At 44.9% G+C, this 20,133-nt stretch overlaps 3 protein-coding genes across 3 annotated transcripts; 1 reads left to right on the top strand and 2 right to left on the bottom strand.

The window, feature by feature from the left end:
• Positions 1-111: 111 nt before the first annotated feature.
• Positions 112-10,601, bottom strand: LOC135808815 (ubiquitin-conjugating enzyme E2 H-like). Its single transcript, XM_065322040.1, has 7 exons — positions 10,183-10,601; positions 9,955-10,031; positions 5,002-5,076; positions 4,263-4,302; positions 2,807-2,859; positions 2,105-2,233; positions 112-1,265 (listed from the first exon to the last, which is right to left on the bottom strand). The coding sequence occupies exons 1-7, from the start codon at positions 10,233-10,235 to the stop codon at positions 1,126-1,128; spliced, it is 567 nt and encodes a 188-aa protein (XP_065178112.1). The 5' UTR covers positions 10,236-10,601; the 3' UTR covers positions 112-1,125.
• A 5,753-nt stretch (positions 10,602-16,354) lies between these two features.
• Positions 16,355-17,871, bottom strand: LOC135808813 (small ribosomal subunit protein eS28-like). The gene is made up of 4 exons (XM_065322037.1): positions 17,677-17,871; positions 17,560-17,607; positions 17,350-17,473; positions 16,355-16,442 (listed from the first exon to the last, which is right to left on the bottom strand). The coding sequence occupies exons 1-3, from the start codon at positions 17,857-17,859 to the stop codon at positions 17,351-17,353; spliced, it is 354 nt and encodes a 117-aa protein (XP_065178109.1). The 5' UTR covers positions 17,860-17,871; the 3' UTR covers positions 16,355-16,442; position 17,350.
• A 506-nt stretch (positions 17,872-18,377) lies between these two features.
• LOC135810385 (uncharacterized) lies at positions 18,378-19,253 on the top strand. Its single transcript, XM_065323878.1, has one exon. The coding sequence runs from the start codon at positions 18,378-18,380 to the stop codon at positions 19,251-19,253; it is 876 nt and encodes a 291-aa protein (XP_065179950.1).
• The last annotated feature ends 880 nt before the right edge of the window (positions 19,254-20,133 follow it).

The following is a 20,133-nucleotide window of genomic DNA, read 5'->3' as shown; positions in this document are numbered from 1 at the left end:
ATGAATAAACCCAGCATAATTCTATACAGGGAGTCGTAAAATACCGGTATTTTGCAACTCTCTGATTTACCCCAGTCACTTAGAGGAATCTCAGCACAAGCTGCACATCTGTTAAAGTTTGAGTACTGGGATACGGTTGGTTCAATTCAGTAACAGTACACACACGCGGCATGAGCAGTGGAAGGCGCAAGTTAGTTAGTTGTCGAGTGGTTCATGAACATGACAGAAGGCCATCTGGTTAGAGGAGTAAATCACCTAGAAATAGTTTGCATTGCAGGAGAAACGGGCTGATGGGTTAGTGGTGATGAAAAAAACGAGAGGGACTGGTTTGGGTTTGGGATAACAAGCCGCATATTATAAATGTGCAAGCTAAAATAAAATAAAATACTACAAGACCAAGGGGGGGGAGGGGCAAATGGGGGCACTAAACTAAAAAGCTGCCCAGCTCGTTGCCGGGGTACCCAATGTAAAAGCCCTACTAGGTACTAGTTGGATGACAACAGCCCACCACTGCACAGGCTAGCAATAGCAGTGCATGCACACTATGTACACACACACACAGCTAGGCTCACGTAAAACACAGCACGCCACAGTGAAGTAGAACACTGAGGATGGCGAGGACTGGAGAATAAAAAACACCAGAGCAAAAACGACGGGGGAGCAGAGGGGAGACGGTGTGACGGTGCGGACACAACAACGTCCGCTATTGGACAAGACGACGCGCCTACTGTTAGGTTCGGTAGACAAGACACCTACTGTGTCTAAACATGTCAATGACATGTAGTGGCACGTGAAGTACATGTACATGTAGATACCATGGGGCTGCAGCGGAGACGGGAGATCAGTGAGAGCTGGGATTGCTATACAAACAAGAATATACGGATATATCTACAAGGTACGCCGGTGAGGTGTGAATGAAAGCAGACTATGTCAGTTAGACTCACAGCAGAGAACACGAGTGGTAAAAATATACCGCTGGCACAGTGACATGAGCGGAACAGCCAGAAAGATAATAGCGCTCAAAAGCACAAATGGAAAATATTCATAGAGACATAACATATATGTGCAGATTCAAGGATGTCTCACGTACTGGTACAAGTACTTGTTGTTGTTGTGTTTCTAGGGTTAGAGCTCCATATCTGCTACTTCATCATCAGAAAACTCACTGAGAGTGCTGTCGTCAGATTCGGCACCCTTATCAGGTTCGGCGCCTTGCGCTCTTTTGGCGTCTTCACAATCTTCACTGGCATGTTGTGTCACATACTCTGAAACGGGTGAACGGAGGAGGAGAGAGAGAGACAGAGAGAGAGATGGAGAGAGAGAGTGAGTGTGTGTGTGCCAGCTAGTTCGGTTGGTGGGTACACTTATGCCTGATTGTGTTGGGTCTGTTGCCAACGGGCTTGGCTACTTGAAGGTGTAATGTTGTACCTGCCACCTTTGTTGGTTCCAGGGTTCATATACTTTCTGTTTGAAGTATACATACCTGTTAACCATGGACTGCTTCTGGCTAGATTAACTCTTGTGTAATCAACGGTGCTAGTGAAGCTTATATCAGATCCTCTCTGATTTAGCCATCCACACTAGTAACACGTATTACCTTCACTGGGGGCAGGGGTAACTGCAGTTGGATCCCAGGACGGATACACCTTGTCCTCGCCCACTTACTGAGGTGTGGTGAGCCCATAAGTGGGATCATTTTCAAGTCCGCCCAGAGTTTTGGGGATTTCAGGGGGTGTCGGCCGTTGGGCGGTTCAATAGCCAATTGAGTCATCTTTCCAAGATTCCTTTTGAGTCTCTCTCCCCTCTCCCGGGGAGACCCACGTGACCAGTTTTGGTAGTGAGCAACAAGTGTGTGTGTGTGTGTGTGTGTGTGTGTGTGTGTGTGTGTGTGTGTGTGTGTGTGTGTGTGTGTGTGTGTGTAAGAAACCAGGCAAATAGAAGACACCGCTGTGACTACGTTTGCTGACCTGGTCAGGTTGGTAACAAAATAGAAGAACACAATGATAATTCCACAATCAGCACGGCCCACCCCATACGCCATTTATGCACATCTCTACAAAAAAATTCTGTATGCACGTACACTGATATCCACGCAATGACATACCTCTGACTTTAGCCTCGTATCCTTCCCTATCATGAAGTAGCATTGACGCAGCCTGGCTGTTCATGGGGTCCAGTGGATTTGGATAGCGCAACAAGTGCGGTAAAAACTCATCAAATATGTTGGCAAGGTCTGCAATGTGCGCATAAGAGCAAGAAGAGGACGGGACAAAATGAGGGAAGGCATGCAAATGCAAATACACACAAAACGACACAAAAGAATACAGGACCAGCGAAGCAGTTTTTGAGTGTTCCGGCCATATTATAGCCTTACATACTTTGCGCATGATAGCGCACACCCATATCCCAAAGGCTTGCAAATCTTGGCAGCAAAAATCTACATAGAGCGCTAATAGAGAGGTTCTGCACTACATACGTTAGTGGGCGGGAAAAACCCGTGAATTCACGAGTTTGTACTCCACTTACGGAAAGTTGTCTACGTAGAGTACGTAGATAGGGCTCTGCGAACGTAGGTGTTCCGTAAGAGGATTGGGGTACAAAGTTATGACTCTCTCCCCAGGTCGACCTGGTCGTACACTGCCGCGTTCCGAGTTGCCAAGGGCAGCTACGTGATTTGAAAACTCCGCATGGTGGAACACAGATCCGCATGCAGTGAATGTAAGACTCTCCACAGATCGACTAGGTTTTTTACTAACGTAATTACGTTATGCGGAACCTCTCTAATGACAACGGTTGAATACCTTACCATACAGTGCTGTCCAAGTTTGATTAATAACGTCCAGACATACTGTTCCAGAGCTGTCACACACATGTGAAGAGGAGAAAAAATATGTGACAGGAAGAGCTTGTGTGTGTGTTTAAAAAGGGAGAAGAGAAAGCGGGCAAGGACAAATTTGTACGCAGTTAAAGGGGAAGTTAAGGCAAAAATTAAAATTTCACCAGTTGTAGTCTTCGGGGTGCTGAGTCGAATGGTCATGGTCCGAGGAAGCTGAGACGCTCCCTTCCTACTTGAATCCCAATCGAACTCGCGGACTTCCACCGAAACTGGGTGACTGCGCCCTACTAGATGGGGATTTGTATGCAAAATGTCACTAAAAGCGCCATTTCGTTCTTATAAAAGCACGGATGACCGCGATTGACCCATATGTTGTAGTCTTTTGGACGCTGAGTCGACTGGTTTTGGTCCGAAAAGGCTGCGATGCAGCGTTCCTCCTTTATTCCCAATCGAACATGGTTGAACAAGCGGTCACGTGCTCCTGGGTGCCCAAATCACCTGGTCACCACGCCAGCAGGCGACAACTTTCACACCAAGGTTCAACTCGAGTTCAACTCGAGTGACAGGACTGCACCCAAAAAAGGTCAAACAGGCTAGTAAGTTGTACCCTGCAGGCACGGTGACCAGGTGACTGGTGTACGCAGGAGCACGTGACCGCTTCTTCAACCATGTTCGATTGGGAATAAAGGAGGAACGCTGCATCGCAGCCTTTTCGGACCAAAACTAATCGACTCAGCGTCCAAAAGACTACAACATATGGGCCAATCGCGGTCATCCATGCTTTTATAAGAACGAAATGGCGCTTTTAGTGACATTTTGCATACAAATCCCCATCTAGTAGGGCGCAGTCACCCAGTTTCGGTGGAAGTCCGCGAGTTCGATTGGGATTCAAGTAGGAAGGGAGCGTCTCAGCTTCCTCGGACCACGACCATTCGACTCAGCACCCCGAAGACTACAACTGGTGAAATTTTAATTTTTGCCTTAACTTCCCCTTTAACATTACATAGAACTAATCGTCACGTCAAGTCAGCGGGGAAAGTGCTAGCTCCACACTCCTTATTAACGGACATGCACCACACAAAACGGAAGTGAGCAGGACATGGCCCTCAGCGATGAGTCCATCTATAGAGTTTGCATGAGTCAGTCCGCGACAATACGCATTTGCGTTGTCGGGCAAGTACTCATGCTCGGACAAAGAGCACAGAGGTACAGTGCCATGCAGATCCCGGACATGAAAAGGATGATGGTGCATTAGTCGCATAGAAGAGGGGCACTACACTAGTCATCATGGCCACACTGGACAAGGAGGAGTCTGAGTAGTGCCACTTTGCAACGGTACCGGGGTAGTCTTGTATTAATCAGTCATTCAGTACAGCACAAAACAACACATTGCACGTAAATTCCACTTTAAAAAAAAGTGACTCACTTCTCGTCAATATTAGGATGGTATATTCTATTAACAAAACCTGTCGATGCAGACACACACAGACACACACACACACGTCAAAGTCAGGTACAGAACAAAAAATAAGGTGCGTGGCGAGAATGGTTGCAGGTGGACATGGGGTAAAGCGTATGTGCTTCACAAACACATGGTTTCATGACTATTCACAGTAACTTCTGAGAAGGTATAGCACTCAAGGACATAGGTGCATGCAGAAGAGCCACCAAAACTAGCACAACCCGGCGGGCACTTCAAGATGGTGAATGTCACATCTCCAAGCAGTGGCCCAAGCCAGAAAATACGGTGCACACACGGCTGCTATACCAACACCGAACGATTTACGTACAGTGCAATGATAGAGATTGCTGTGTACAGTGTGATGCGAATTGTGTGTGATAGTGGGGGGGGAAAGGAAACACCTAGACCAGGCAAGAGACAACCTGGTCAAAAACACCGTGAACTGATCACTGTGTGCGTGGGTCTGTGGGTGGTGGTGGTGGTGGGAGCTTGGGGCTCTGGCCGTCAACGAACACAATGTTCTGGCATCACAAAAGTGGCACAATGAAGCAGTGTCACAAATTCAAGTGCCCGATGAACACAGACAGGATCACTGAATAGCATTTCTGAAATCTTGTTACAAAAAAAGTAGATAAACGAGGGCACTGACCTATGACCATTGTCATAGGTCAGAGCCCATCTAGTGCCAAGAATCTATACATACCTATAGAGGGAGACTTGAAAGGATACTTATCGGGAAGGGTGACCCTCACTCGCCATATCCCGCCTTCATAAGGCGCTACAACAAATCAACACAAGGAGAGAAAACGTACGCAGCATCAACAAGCGTCTGGAGGGAGCGCATTTAACTGGGTGCGTGTATTTTCCGTCGCCATTTACTGCATAATAGCCTATTCACACGACGAGCACTTGCACGATAATCGCGGTGACTTTGACGATCATCGCTGGGCTGGTGATTCACACGGCAAGGCACGCTTTCGTTCAATCGGCGAATATTTATGCAGTGCTTATGGATACTGACAAAAGAGTGGGAAATTTAAAAATCTTCAGTCAGCCAGCGCTGAATCCCGGAAAATGTCTTCAACCAATAACAAGTGCATGCACGCAGTGGTGCGAGCACATTGTGTTGTTGTTGTTTTTCAAAGATAGCTCTCCTTTGCTTCTCCATCATGTCCATTCTGAAGTCCGTTGCTCTCACCCCGCCGCTGCAGACATAACCCGATGGCCGCTCGAGAAATGCCCGGAGATTGTTGTTCCATCGTCGTACTAGGTCAAGGACATGGGAGGACGAAATTCTGCCTTTTTCAATGCATGGCGTCGTTCTAGGCCTTTCGTAGGTCAGCAGTCTTTCATGATTGTAGATTTGTAGACGGCGCTCCCTACGGGAAGAAGATTTCGGTCTCTCTAGCTCTGTTGGTTGGAGATGCGTATTACTGCTAGAAGCAGTTCACTGCAATTTTCCTGCTTGCATGTGTCAACAGTGCAGGATTGATCCGGTATCTACGCACCGGTTTGCCTGGCTCCTGTGGTGATGCTGCTGCCTACAATGACAGCAAGCTTAAAGCCAACATCAACGAAGGGCGCTGGCTGGTTGGTTCCACAGTCACTTCAGATGGTATTCAAGTGCCGTTATATCTCGTGGGAGCTGTGTTTGCCTTCTCCAGCCGGATGATGAGATGCTACACCAATCCAGCTCAACAGCAAACAGAAAAGCAGAAGAAGTTCAATTACTGCTTGATCCGTACCAGGAGAGTAGTAGAGAATGCACTCGGTCGACTGAAGGCACGATGGAGAATACTAGTGAAGAACTACATCCGGGATGCTGAGTTTCCTGCGCAAGTGTCTGTTGCTGCATGTGTCCTGCACAATATTGGTGAGCGGTCCTCCTGCCAGTTTGAAAACGAGTGGCTTGTTGATGATGATGTTGCCGAGCACCATGCAGATAGAATGGGAGTGAATGCAGCACCTGATACCAATGCCAAGCAGATTCGCACGTCTCTTGCAAATCTTATTACTTGGGTTAACGAAATGAATGGCAATTGATTCACTACAGGAGGAGATAGCCGGAACAGTCAGGGCAAGAACTGTGTCAGTTTGCGTCTTTGACTTCATTTGCTCCCTTTCTCTTTCTTTACCACCCTGTTGTTGCAGTATTGTACCTCTCAACGTGTCATCTTCATAGTTGTCTCTTGTGGGCACATCACACACACACACACACACACACACACACACACACACACACATACACACACACACACACACACACACACACACACACACACACACACACACACACACACACACAGTAGGAATCGGTTATAGAGCGGGTGTTAGAAGAACGACTTTCTATTCTTATTTCCGATATTTCTTACACACGATAAGTCAAGTGTGACGTATAAGATGCATGTGCGCAGATACAGGATGGTCATCATACATACAACGTATCGCTGCTGTGCATGCGGGTGTTCATAGTCCCATACGCTTACCATGTGGCTATGCAGCATGAGATACATGACAACAACAGTTGAACCTGCAGCACTACGATGCAATGTGAGTCGGATCAGAACTGCATTAGACAGATGTATTACTACAGCTGATACACGTTGTACTAATCTGGTATGTTTTGCTACATAAAGTCCATTCTTAGGACCGATATATTCTACAATGTGATAACATTGCTTTTAAGAATAAATGTTCACTTGAAACCCATGTTATGATTATGAAAATAAGAGAGGTCATTCTTGTAAGCAGTATGTGTCTATTATTGCACGATTAAAGAGGTCAATATATGAAATATAGACCGAGTAAAAGACCGAGGTCTATATTTCATATATTGACCGATTATGAGGGCAATAATAGATTTATCACGACATAGCATACCTAACCCGTTTTAGCTGTGTTTACAGGAAGAAAGGAATACTATTGTAATAGTAGATACATGTAGTATGTACATATGCCGTTTACATTGGACATTACTTCTCTATAAACAGAAGTTTTCAGTTGTCACTTGTAGTATCAAGACTTCATAACCCCCAAGAGTGTGCAACGGGCATAGACCCAGCGCTCGGCGAAATTCCTACATTACGTCATGCGCAGCTTGTCATCCGAGGTAAATTTGGGTTCTTCGCGATTTCTGGAAACTATACCCTGAACCGCTCCTAACTCAAGGCTGTAGCCTCGACTTTTCGAAGCTTTTTTTGAAGACATTTCGGACGTACAAGTCGTACTTTCTCAAAAACAAACTCTTTCTCCAAGAATCCGGCCATGGACATCGCGACAGGAAGAAGTGAGGACGCTGTTAAAAATATTGCATTGCCGTCGAGGACAATCATTCCGATAGCTGTGCAACTCAGCCGAAAAATGCTCCTTTGACGTATTCTCTCAAGTTCCTCAACCATTTGAAATCATCTTCGAGGAAAGCGCCGGAAATATGCCGATGGCCTGGGGAAGAAATTGTTCTTGAAGAGACTGACTGCACTCATGCACTGGTCAAAGAAGAAGGCGATGAAGAGTCACCATTGCATCGAAAAAATAAATAGTTTTGTCTTTAGGATCGCGTGTTCTCACTTTTGTTCTTGAGGCTCAGACTAGAATCGCAGTTTAGGCAGTTTACCCTGGGGAAGCATCCTGGTTTGACTGTTAATTTTAGAAGAATTCATCGGCGTGACTCGTCGCACTGCACCAAAAATGACGCAATGAAGGAATTCCGCCGAGCGGGCTTCCATACATGGACTGAGTTGCACACTCTTGGGGGTTATGAACTCTTGGTAGTATGTTTCCCAAGTTCTTTGACTGAGAATCTGACAGTTTCGGTTCAAATCCCAACATTTGGCTTCAGATTTTCTTCTTAAAGTTCTAATTTTTTTCTAAGTTAAGGAAAAAGTTCTAAGTCCTTGGGCTTAGGCTGTGTTTACATGGAGAAATTTCAACCCGGGTCGAGTTCAGCCCGGGTTGAAAGTCTGTACGATAGACAAAATAGGTGAGCGTTTACATGAAGACAGCTGACCCGGGTCAAATACTGATGTGCCGCCAAAAGTCCACTTCTACAGTCCTGTATAGTCACGTGAATCCGTCCGCGCGAAAGTCGCATGTGCAGTGCTGTTTAAACCTGGCGCGAGATAGAAGTACGTTTGTACGATTTTCTTGACCCGGGTTGATTTCAACCCTCCCCTTGGGGGGGGGGGGAGGGTTGAAATTTCAACCCGGGTCAAACGCGATGCGTCATGTAAACGCGCCATTCATTTTGTGTGCATGGCGGATTGAAATCTGACCCGGGTTGAAACCCGGGTTGAAACGCCTCATGTAAACACAGCCTAAGTACTAAGTAAGTGGCCAATAATAAGTGGTCAATATAAGCGGTCAATATAATTATGCTGATATTTGACCGCTTAGAGATCACAAGTTTCTGTGGGGGTCAATAATAAGAGAGTGATAAATTCTTTTACACGACCACGCTATAACCGATACGCACTGTATGTACAATTTGTGCAAACACACTGAAACACATGCACACACACACACACACACACACACACACACACACACACACGCTCGCTCGCAAGCCTACACACACAAACACAGCATAGCCACGTTGGTATGTTTTTATTCAGATGGGAAGCCGGGTTGTAATCGTGACGAAACAATTTCATACGCCATATTTGACTGACAATCGAGCCATGAATTTCATCTGATTTTGGTGCATGGTTTGCGCGTGCTGCTGCTCATCCATCCTCTGTAGTCTGTAGGGTCAGAAGTGGACCTATCGGTCGACTTCAACGCGAAAATGCATATACAGTGCGTATCGGTTATAGCGTGGTCGTGTAAAAGAATATACTGCCTACAAGAATGAACTATTATGTTTTCATAATCATAACATGGATTTCAAGTGCACATTTATTCTTACAAGCAATTCTATCGTACAGTAGAATATATCGGTCCTAAGAATGGACTTTGTGTAGCAAAACATACCAGATTAGTACAAAGTATATCGCCTGTAGTAATAACATCCGTCCAATGCAGTTCCGACCTGACTCGCGTTGGGTCGTAGTGCTGCAGGTTCAACTGTTGTGGTCATGTAACTCATGTTGCATGGCCACATGGTAAGCCTATGTGACTATGACCAGCCGCATGCACAGTAATACTACATTGCATGTACGATGATCTTCCTGCCTCTGCGTACATGCACATGATATGTCACACTTGATTTATCGTGTGTAAGAAACATCGGAAATAAGAATAGAAAGTCGTTTTTCAAACACCCACGCTATAACCGATACCTACTGTAATAGTAATAATACTAGGTCAATATAGGAAATAGAAATCTCGTAAAAGACCTCGGCTTCACCCAGTTCTTTTACTCGGCTTTTATTTCCTATATTAGAGAGGCTAAGCTGCACGTTATTTTGACGTGACACGAAAGTTCAGCTCGCGTTAGTTGGCTCGCGCGTTGGAAAACAACGCGAGAGAGTCGCATCTCACGTCGAAATTTCGACAAATTTGACGTGAAATAATATTATAATGTATTCCAATCGAGCGTCACGCCAAAAATAACGTGCGCAGCTTAACCTCTATATTATTGACCTCGTACTCATCAGTATTTAGATACATGTATCAGCAATCAAGTCTCACTCCACTGTCTGAGACTATAGTTACTTACTCTCCTCTGGTCCACAAAACTTCACCGTGAATTCATTCAAGCCGCCTACTATGTTAACGTCGAATTTTTTACCAATGCTTTGAAAGTTCCGTCAAGGAAAATTTATGGACGACTGACGTGACTACAGCTGGATTGTAACTGAATAAATTAATAAAGCATCAAAGAAATCATTCTAAAGCCCACGCAAATTTCAAGTGGGCAATGCAGTAAGGTCTCACAAAAGGATACAGCTTGACAACATCAGAATCGGCTCGCCTTTTGTTGGCTGATGGTGACGACATTTTCGTGGTTTCTAACTATTTCCACTCAACGACCATTACCAGTAGTAGCTCAAAGAAAACAAGACGGCGGGCAAACTTGCTGCCGATGCAACGAAATACTTCCACAACAACCAGAACTCTGCGTCCGCTCAATACAAGAACTTTATGTAGAACTGCTGTAGCTGCCACCTCTCACTTTATACTTCTGCTGAGTTAGTTCAGCAGGACGTTGTACAAGCTACGATATTGTCAGCAGATGAGGCCCACTGTAAGCGACGTGAAGACTCAGACAAATGTAGACAAAGAGGAAGAAATTTAGGTCTTGATCTCCTGGTATGCACTGCACTGGAACTATCTACTGACGTTTATTGCTCTATCGTTGCTACTTCAACTACCAAAGACAGTGCTTGTCAACCCCTGAGCAGGCAAGGCAAGTGTGAGGTTGTTTTGAACTGGTGCCGATGCAGATCACGTCACCAGACAGCAGGTAAACTACGTAACAGGGAGTAGTAAAATATGTACTCCTGCTACGTACAGACTGATCAGTGATCACGCATGCTGTACATCTGGTACATGCACTCTATTTTTTCTGTTTATTCTTTTTACCAGGCGTGGGCCATCCCCTGGACTATCAAAATGGGTGCCTTATTATTTTTCTGAGTGCAATAAAGAGTTGTGTTACAGTAAAAAAGTACATGCACTCTACAACAGTACAAGCAGGGAGTCGTAAAATATTTTACGACTCCCTGAGTACAAGTAATAAAGTCTAGACTACATCATGCGTAGATCTACAGCTATGAGATCATCGTAGCGGGCATGCACTGCACGGGTCCCCTTTCTGCAGGCATGGCAGTGCACCATGCCCATGGTGCACATGGATATGGTGCATGCAGCCGCTGCATGCACTGCACTGCAGCGCCGCCTAGCGCCTAGCGCCTAGGCCTGGGGTCCTTTGCGGATTCTGCCGGCAGAAAAATTGGCAGAATTCGGTACTTTTTCTGGTAAGTAACTAGTTTCATGCATGTTTGGTATGTGGATAAAGAAAATGGAGCAGAATTATTATTATTATTATTATTTTAATAACGAAGGTACGTGTTGGGTCGTAAGTATCCACGCAAACACACATCCAGTCAAAATAAGGCACTTGTCAAAGTATCCGAACGTTTTCGGTCCCTTCTCATCAAGGATTATACAGGGAATGGCTCAAGTTGGAAAGACTAAAACTTATATAGCGTAAAGATATGAGATAACAACACTCGTGACAAGGTGGAAAAAGTATCAAGTTCAGCACGCCACAAAACTCGAAGGAAATAATAATAGCGACAAGAACATAGTGAGCAAATTAAGTTACATTGTTAACACCTCGTTGTATACGCCAAAGTCGTTTCACAGGTAGAAAATCGACAGGGGGCGGGAATTAGAGAGGGGGCGGATCAACGGTACTTTACGGTAGTACTAGTAGTAGTAGTAGTCGTAGTATTAGTAGTACTACATGTAGTAGTAGAATATATTATTTTGATAGGGAAGGCCCTACAGACGTTGTCTTGTTGCAGGGAATCGTAAGTGCTCGAATTACAGAGCGAAACAAAAGCGGATAAATGCTCAACAAAGTTACTTGACGACACGAGACAGCCAGAGAATTCAACCCGCCAAGGAAAGAAATAGAGAACATGCCATATCTAGTATTAGCAGTGGGCAAGAAAGCGAAGAGAATGATTGCCCTCTACTTGTAGTACGCCTCTCGGTTTTGTAGGGTTCTACGGATAATGCCGGCATTATATTCGGCAATTATCATTATCTGATTATGGGACTAGCTATCCGAGCATCAGAGTATTCCTGCTATTAGAAAGGGAAAAACGAGCATTTTGTGAGATTTGAGCGGCATTTGGACTTTCATAGTGGATAATTATCGGGAAATCCCAGCTTTTGGCAATAATCGGCTACACTCATGAGGTACAATATACACGTACACTGTATGTTGTTGGTTTGACAGCATGAAATAAGGTGGAGGACACCGCGTTCGGAAACAGTGACAAAACTAAAACCATCCACGGTTGGTGTGCTAGTATTGCCTATTAATATAATTATATCTGGTGCTAGTACTGTACTACATATTGTTAGATTGACAGCATGAAACAAGGTGGAGGACACTGTGTTCGGAAACAGTGACCTTACTACAACCTTCCGCGGTTTCCGAACACAGTGTCCTCCACCTTGTTTCATGCTGTCAATCTAACACTAGTTCAAAACTAGTATTGGGTTATATAAAAGTACCGTACTAGTATTAGATTTTACGTATGACTTATAATGCAGTGGCAGTACCAGGCGTGGGCCATCCCCTGGATTATCAAAATGAGTGCCTTATCATTTTTCTGTTGTTTTTACAATTCTTCGTGCTTTGTAATGAATATGTGTAGTAGTTTCAAAAAAAAACTACTAGAGGCATGTTCGATTGTACGAATCCGGATCCAGTCAATGCATAATGACCGCATACCGCATAATCCCACGCGGCCTGTTTTCGCCCGCATAATTTTAGGATTTCGTCCGCGTTATTTTGTGGGGACAGGTCAATCCACCTCACGGGTCAGGATTCGACTGATTCATTGCTTACTACACCCCAAGAACATTGTTTCCAAGGGGCTAGCCTGGGACGTTCTCATTTTTTTCAGCAATCTGGCTGCGTTCTTATAACACGTTCAATCCGAACTGAGCCACAATGCACATGTATCCCACAAGCTCGAAGAAGACCAACACTGACGTTTTGCTTTAGGCTGTGGCGTTCTTTGGGTGCGTTATTAAATCCTCTCGGAAAAGTTGGAGACTCTCCGAAAAGTTCGAGAGCTGTTCTTATATCCTCTCGGAATTTTAGGAGGCTCTCCAAAGCTCTCCAAGCTTCAGAGGTGGTTGAAACTTGGAGATTCCCACGGTTTGGGATCAGCGCATGCGAACTAGGCTAAAAGCCACGTGTTGATCATGAGTGTACGCACTTCCCTTTTCGCATACGCACAGCGCATACTATATTCGTGGCACTCAAGATCGCGGCGCCCTTTGGCGCTTCATTTTGCTTGACATCTGCAAAATATCTCCGAATTCTTCGAGACCCGTTCTTAAAGAATCCCAGTTTCTTCGACTTCTCTTTTCTTTTTCTCCTAGAAGCTAGAGACTGTCGCGCGATGTGTTTCCCGTACGCGAAATAGTTGAGCTCAGATCAACTTTTTCGCGACGGAACGTGTTTCCCGTACGCGACATGAAGTATGAATCGGGCTTTAGTATTTCCGGCTAGGCTGGACGTTCTTCAGCGCGCGATTCTACTGTATGTCATCAAAACTCCAAATATGTGTACACTACACCAAGGTCAAGACTTCACCATGCAGAATGCGGTCAGACACAACAGAGCAGTTTGGGAAGATCTGGAGCAACATGCCTGCTAAGGTCTGGGAACGTATAGGGCCATCATTTTTTATATCTGTGTTTCGCGTCAGTTCAACTTCCAGAATCATATGCGAGAGGTGGAAAAAATAAAAAGTTGCAAAATAATAAAAAAAGGCTCATCAGAGGTGTATGCACTGTACATAGCACAATAGCTCGTGCATGGTGTACATTCGAAAGAAAAATCGTACATCGATGCACAACATCTGGGTTATCAGCATGAGTAAATATTCACTTTGGACAGAGGAGGCAACCGTTGGTCATGGTGCCTATGCTTCGCTGGAATATTGTACTCAGACTTCAGCAGCGGTGCAAAGAGCTCCGGAACGACGCATCCTCTCAGCTTATGCGATCAATGCGGTCTGGTGTAAGCTCATAGAATATTGCTCCCAGATGCCGAACAAACGATTTGCCAACGCTGGCCTAGGCTAGAGGCCATTTCTGAATCCCAGCTTCGCCGTATGCAACCTGTCCACACTGATGACTCGCACGCTCGTACACTCACTGTGCATGTTCGATTTTTTATTTTTTCCGAAAAAAATCAAAACGTATGCGCGTGCGGACGACGCAAAACATAGCTATAAAAAATGATGGCCTAAGGGCTTGGTCAGACTGCGGCAAAATCGAAATAATCCTAGGATTATAACCCGAATCTCCATAGTAACTTGCCGCCAGAGCGGCAAAAGCGAGAGTTGACGCTCCAAAAAAAAAGCAAGAACGGACCACGCTTTTCCGCTCCAAACAGGATTTGACGCTGATATGCCATTGACGCCGATAATCACTGATTTTTTCAACTCGATATCGAGGAGTTAATTGGCCACGGACAACAACAAAACTCATAAGGATGGTTGCAAGGATTGCACTGAAGGTGTTGGCGATCCCCAAGGTGAAGGAATTTGACGTCGTTCGTGGAGATTACCACTTGACGCTCGAAATGAAATTTGAATTTTCACTCTCCCACATGTGTAGTGTGATCGCGATTCAAATTCTGGACGCTGTTCTGTTTTCGTCAGGCAACCAAAATTTGCCGCAGTCTGACCAGGCCCTAATCAGTTACCGTACTCACTCGATTAGAAGCCAGGGGCATCTATTTTTCAATTGCAATTTTGAGGAGGCTTCTATTGTTTCATTCCATACCAGTATTCCAATCGAATCTCTAAAACTTTCATATTCTCAGCAACTCGGCCCCGACTTACTGTATAAGCAGAAAAATTCGTCTGGAATTTAATTTCGTCTTTTTCGTCCAAGGAGCTTTTGGACTAAATTAAATGTAGGACGAATATCGACTTGTCCAGCTTTTCTATACTCTAAAGCGGGATTCACAGAAGCTTTTTTGCGATGCGACACGATCTGCGATGGATGCGGGCGATGCGAAATACCATTCACAGAAGAAGTCAGCGATGCGTCTTGCTGATTTGGTTACATCACCATGATATTTGCGCGGTTTGATACAACTTGTACAAATTTATAGGCAACTCTTCAACCGTTGTACAACTTTGCTGTAGAAAAGGTCAAAATCGTACGCCAAATCGCTTGTCGCATCGCATCGCAAAAGTTGAGCCAAGCTCAACTTCTGCGATGGCCCAGTTGCGTGGGCCGAGACATGGCTGCGATTTGGGGTTTTCCCGGTTTCGCATCGCAAAAAAGCTTCTGTGAATCCCGCTTTATGATCCATGGACGAAATTTTCAACCGGACGAACTCCTTTTCTTTGGAGTTGGACGAAATTATTGACCGACGAAATTTTCTGCCTCTACAGTAGTTTGCACACACTACGTCACATAGGACATGTGCCAATATGAACATGTATGGGGTGTTTTTTGCACACTTGACTTTCATACATTGCACTACCTGGTCACCACATGCTTTGCGAACAGTATTTCTATTCGAGAGGGGCTTGTATTTTTCAAACAGTCCATGTAGGGGGCTACTATTCGAGAGGGGGTTCTAATCAAGTGAGTACGGTGTTCACATTCAATTGTATCAAGAGTACATAACCCCCCAGAGTGTGCAACGCCGATCCAGCTCTGCATAGGGTCTTGGTCGAGCGGAATCGGATCTTCTGATGTCATGCGTACACTCCACACCAGCGCAAGGCCGGTCTCGAGGCAGGGTACCATTGTTTTTGATCCAAGAGCACCCGCGACTCCCCGGATTCCCCTCAGATGTGTACGGTATTATGACGCAAAGATCCGATTCCGCTCGACCAAGACCCTATGCAGAGCTGGATCAGGCGTTGCACACTCTGGGGGGTTATGTACTCTTGATTGTATCCGTCTGATCCAAGTGACCTGGTTGGCGGGGATCGGGATCCTGTTTCCACAATCGATGAGCCTACAGTCCATTTCAAATCTATAGACGCGTACCTAGGCAAAAACCGTTATGCCAGCATCTATACCACATAAAATCTGTGATCAATTTGTGCATAAATTTTTCCAAATTGGGCGTCTGCTATCCAATCGTTTAGAAACTGTACGAGAGTAATTGTGGAGCAGTCCTGAGCAATATTCCGAAACTATTCTCAAAAGGGTCCAGCCAAATTTGAAATATTTCAAAAACCCTACGCGTCTATAGTTTTGAAATGGACTGTAGCATGCCAGCAGTTCATCCAGTGTTTCTAAAATGAATGCAAGATCATTCTGAGAAAGAGAGAATACCTCTATTCACACACACGGTGCACGGACATGCACAACACAGATAACTCAGCATTGGGTTACTGTAGAACACCAGTCAGAAGTTTATTGATGTGCATAACTGAACGCTCTTTGATGGTGGAGTGGACTGGGTAGAGAACCTGGAGACTGAGCACACAGACACAACACAAAGCAACAGTGAACAACATGGACTTCGTAAGACAACAAGGACATAAGCCTTTCGCTTAGAACCGCAACCACTCTTTGAAGCAATATGGCACATTCCAGTTTGTAGCGTCAAGGATAAAAATCAAGCAACAATACTGTTGCCAGAAAGAGCATAATCTCAAGCATGATAAAAGACACGAAGTACATGAATATCAACATATCCATGAAGAGATGACCTTATTTCGTTGAACGGTGTTTCATGTTCCCGGAGGACATCAAAAATGCCGACAAATTGTGTGAGCTCAATACTTCACGCTGCATTGTGTACTTTTGCCAAGTAAGCTCACCACTGAGAATGTATTTTTGTACTAGCATAAACTGTTCAGTTATAGACCTCACAACTCATCCCTACTTGCTAGTACTTCGAAGTAAAAGAGTAAGGAGGAATACGGGGTACAATACGCCACACCAATACAGCACAGAATAGAACCTCAATGACAAGCACATGCAAGGTTCTCAAAGTCAGAAAGCACCATGCATACTGTTGTGTGTTATTAGCTTTGTCCTGCATGTGTAGCTGTTTGAACTTTGCTTGAAACTCGTACGACACAAAGCTATGTAATCCGTTTATTATGCCGCACTAGCATCCTGATGACAGCAGAACGCATACTGTGTACATGTACGATCATGAGTTATGTCAAATGAGTCAATATTTTTACTGAGCTCATTGTATTGCATTGATATTCAAGATGATGTCCATGCGACTGACGACTGCGTATCCATTCCATATTTTCAACAGCTTCAGCTGCACATGTCCACTCCAGTAACATATCCCATGCCACATCAGTGGTAAGTAGCATGACTGCCTCCACTTTGAGCTTCAACTCAATTCGTAGCTGATACTTACTCTATCTCAGACGCCTTGCTTCTCTCTCAGATTCCAAGAGAGTCAGAATATCACCCTCACGAACGGGTCCTTTCACATTGCGGATGATGGTTCGATTCGTATCATCCAGGAACTCCACGCGCACCTGTGAATGGCAGAAAGTATAACATTGAATACGGTGAGCTTGGGCACAATCAAACATTATAACAAAATATTCATAAATTGACTTACTTGTGTGCATTGACCCTGTGAGCCAGTACGGCCGAGGATCTTGATAACCTAGAAGAAGGAGGACACTTTACGTCAGAACACGGCTACAAAACCGATTGAAAACACTACTTGGCATACCTTCGCCAACTTTATCTGGGTCTGCTGACGGTCCATCTTGTTCGACAGTGTGCGAAAGGCAAAGAGAGCGAAGGAGCGATTTTCGTCTTCCCAAGATCGTGAGCATGCGCGGTTTCCACGGCAACTTCTTCTCTCACGCTCGGGGAAGGGGCCGGCTTGGATGCAGCCCCAAAAGCACGTCATCGGTACGTTTCAGCTTGCGCACGCTGCGCGGGTACGCACTACGGCCTAGCGCCTACGCAGCGACTGCCGCCATGTATTTTTTTGGCAAGGCAAGTCACGCGGCCGCGCCGATTCTGATAAAAATTAATATTAATAGAAAAAAAGAAAGAAAAAAACGTGGAAACAACGACGTTATAACGCTATGTGCAAGTGCTATCTAGCGTCATAATTACCGGTACGTCGACATGGTCAAAGCCCGGTCGAAGATTTTTTTTGTTACCATGAACAAACGTTTTTCTGAAATTTCAACATTTACAACAACGAAAGCTTGCATGCCTGGATGGAGGAGCTGCTGGAGCTGCCCTATTTTCTCCATGATGTGATGACTCTTGTCGTCTTGACTTGATTATTGACTGTGTCAAGTTTTGATTATTTGATATAATAATTATATTGTTCATTGGAAACCATACTTACTTTCCCATTCGCTCAGCATGGATCCAGAAGAAATTTTAGCTCAGATCCGTGAAACCGAACGGACCATGGTTCGTGAGCTGATGAAACAAGTGGATATCAAGTCGAATGGAATTAGAGACGCCTCAGTGGCCATGTATGGCCGTACAGATATCATGGAGGGATACTGGAGGTTGTTGTCTGACTGTCAGTACGATATCGAAGAAGGGCTCCGTCTCTTGAAAGCTGCGTGTGATTGGCATGATGCTGTTCGTCCTAAAATGAAAGCATTGATTCCCAAAGTATATCGTGACCAGCCAGGGTTGTTTAGCCTGCGGCAGATTGGATTTGATGGAGACGGAAAGCCGATACTGTATCATTGCTTTGCGCAGGATCATGCATCACCGGGTGATTGGACAGTGGATGGTATCTTGACCCATGTTGTGCATATTGTGGAGAATGCCGGCCGATCAAGTCGAGACAAGGGGGGTGAAGAGAGGGGAATGACAATGAAGCTTGTCATTGACTGCTCAGGGTTCGTTGCAGCTCCGTTCAAAAGCTATGAGAATCTCACTAAGCTCCACCAGACACTGATGCTGCTGTATCCCAATGTTATCGACACAATTGCCGTGGTAAACTATGGACGAGAGGCAAGAATTGTTTGGAGCGGTATCTGTGATATCCTGGATGATTCGCTACAGCAGAAAGTGAAGTTCTGCCCGGAAAAAGAGCTGGACGAGAACTTGGGTCCGTTGTCGTATGATGTCCTAAATTGGCTGCAGATGGAAATTCACGCAAACAGCAAAGCTACGCTCGGGCCTGTGCAGCGCAACTTCTGGCTTCCTACGAAAGGTTCTTCTGATCACGATCCCCGTGGATCTAAGACGTTTGTGACGGAGCTCATTGATCGTAAATCTGATTCAGATGGTTTTGAAAATCACCCTGGTATTATGTATGGTTCCTAGCTTCACTTGGTATCCTGGATTCCGCCTTATGTAAATAACACCCAAGTAAATATGTCTCCACTTCAACCCTTTACAAATTATGATCCACCGGATTTTTCTACTTGCACATAGTTGTACAGATGATCTAATAAATTCTCTTCCCAAACTGATGTGAGACATTGTACATACAATATACTTCAAGTATTTTCTCTCCGCCTCTCTCTTTCTCTCTCTCTCTCTCTCTCTCTCTCTCTCTCTCTCTCTCTCTCTCTCTCTCTCTCTCTCTCTCTCTCTCTCTCTCTCTACCTCTCTACCTCTCTACCTCTCTCTCTCTGCTCGCGTGCTTTTTGTTGTCCCTAGCTGATTTTGTGCTTTGTGTTCAAGCTGTATCCTTATTATTCTATTACTCCATTTCTACTTTGATATTTGCTGCACTATCAACAACTCACATTCTCAATTCTCATCATTTGTTTGTATGCGCTGCTATCCTCCATTTTACGGAACTTGTGCAATATCGTATACATTTTCCAGTAAATTATCATTTGTTTGTATGCACTGCTACTTCAAGTACCATCCATTTTACTGTAACTTGTGCATTATCGCATCAATTCTGCGGTAAATTATATTTGCTTCATGTATCTTGAAATTAGTTGATTTGTTTTTCCATTTCTTAGAATTGATGAAACCTGAGCTTTGTGCGGCTGTCTCTGCACTGTAGTCTAGCACCGAAACCCCGGCTGCCCGAGCTTTTTTCCCAGTTTTCAAGGGACTGCAAATCGGCTGTCCGCATCTGCGTGTCGACCAGTCGATGCCCGATATCACAATACTCTTACCGGTAGTATACGTCACAAATGACAACGACTCACAAGTCTGAGTTCTGTCGTCTTGGTATGACAATTTC

This window comes from Sycon ciliatum, chromosome 2, assembly GCF_964019385.1.
Source record: "Sycon ciliatum chromosome 2, ocSycCili1.1, whole genome shotgun sequence".
Classification (NCBI taxonomy): Eukaryota; Metazoa; Porifera; class Calcarea; order Leucosolenida; family Sycettidae; genus Sycon; species Sycon ciliatum.
The sequence above is the reverse complement of the archived record's forward strand: the minus strand, read 5'-3'. Positions and strand labels throughout refer to the sequence as shown.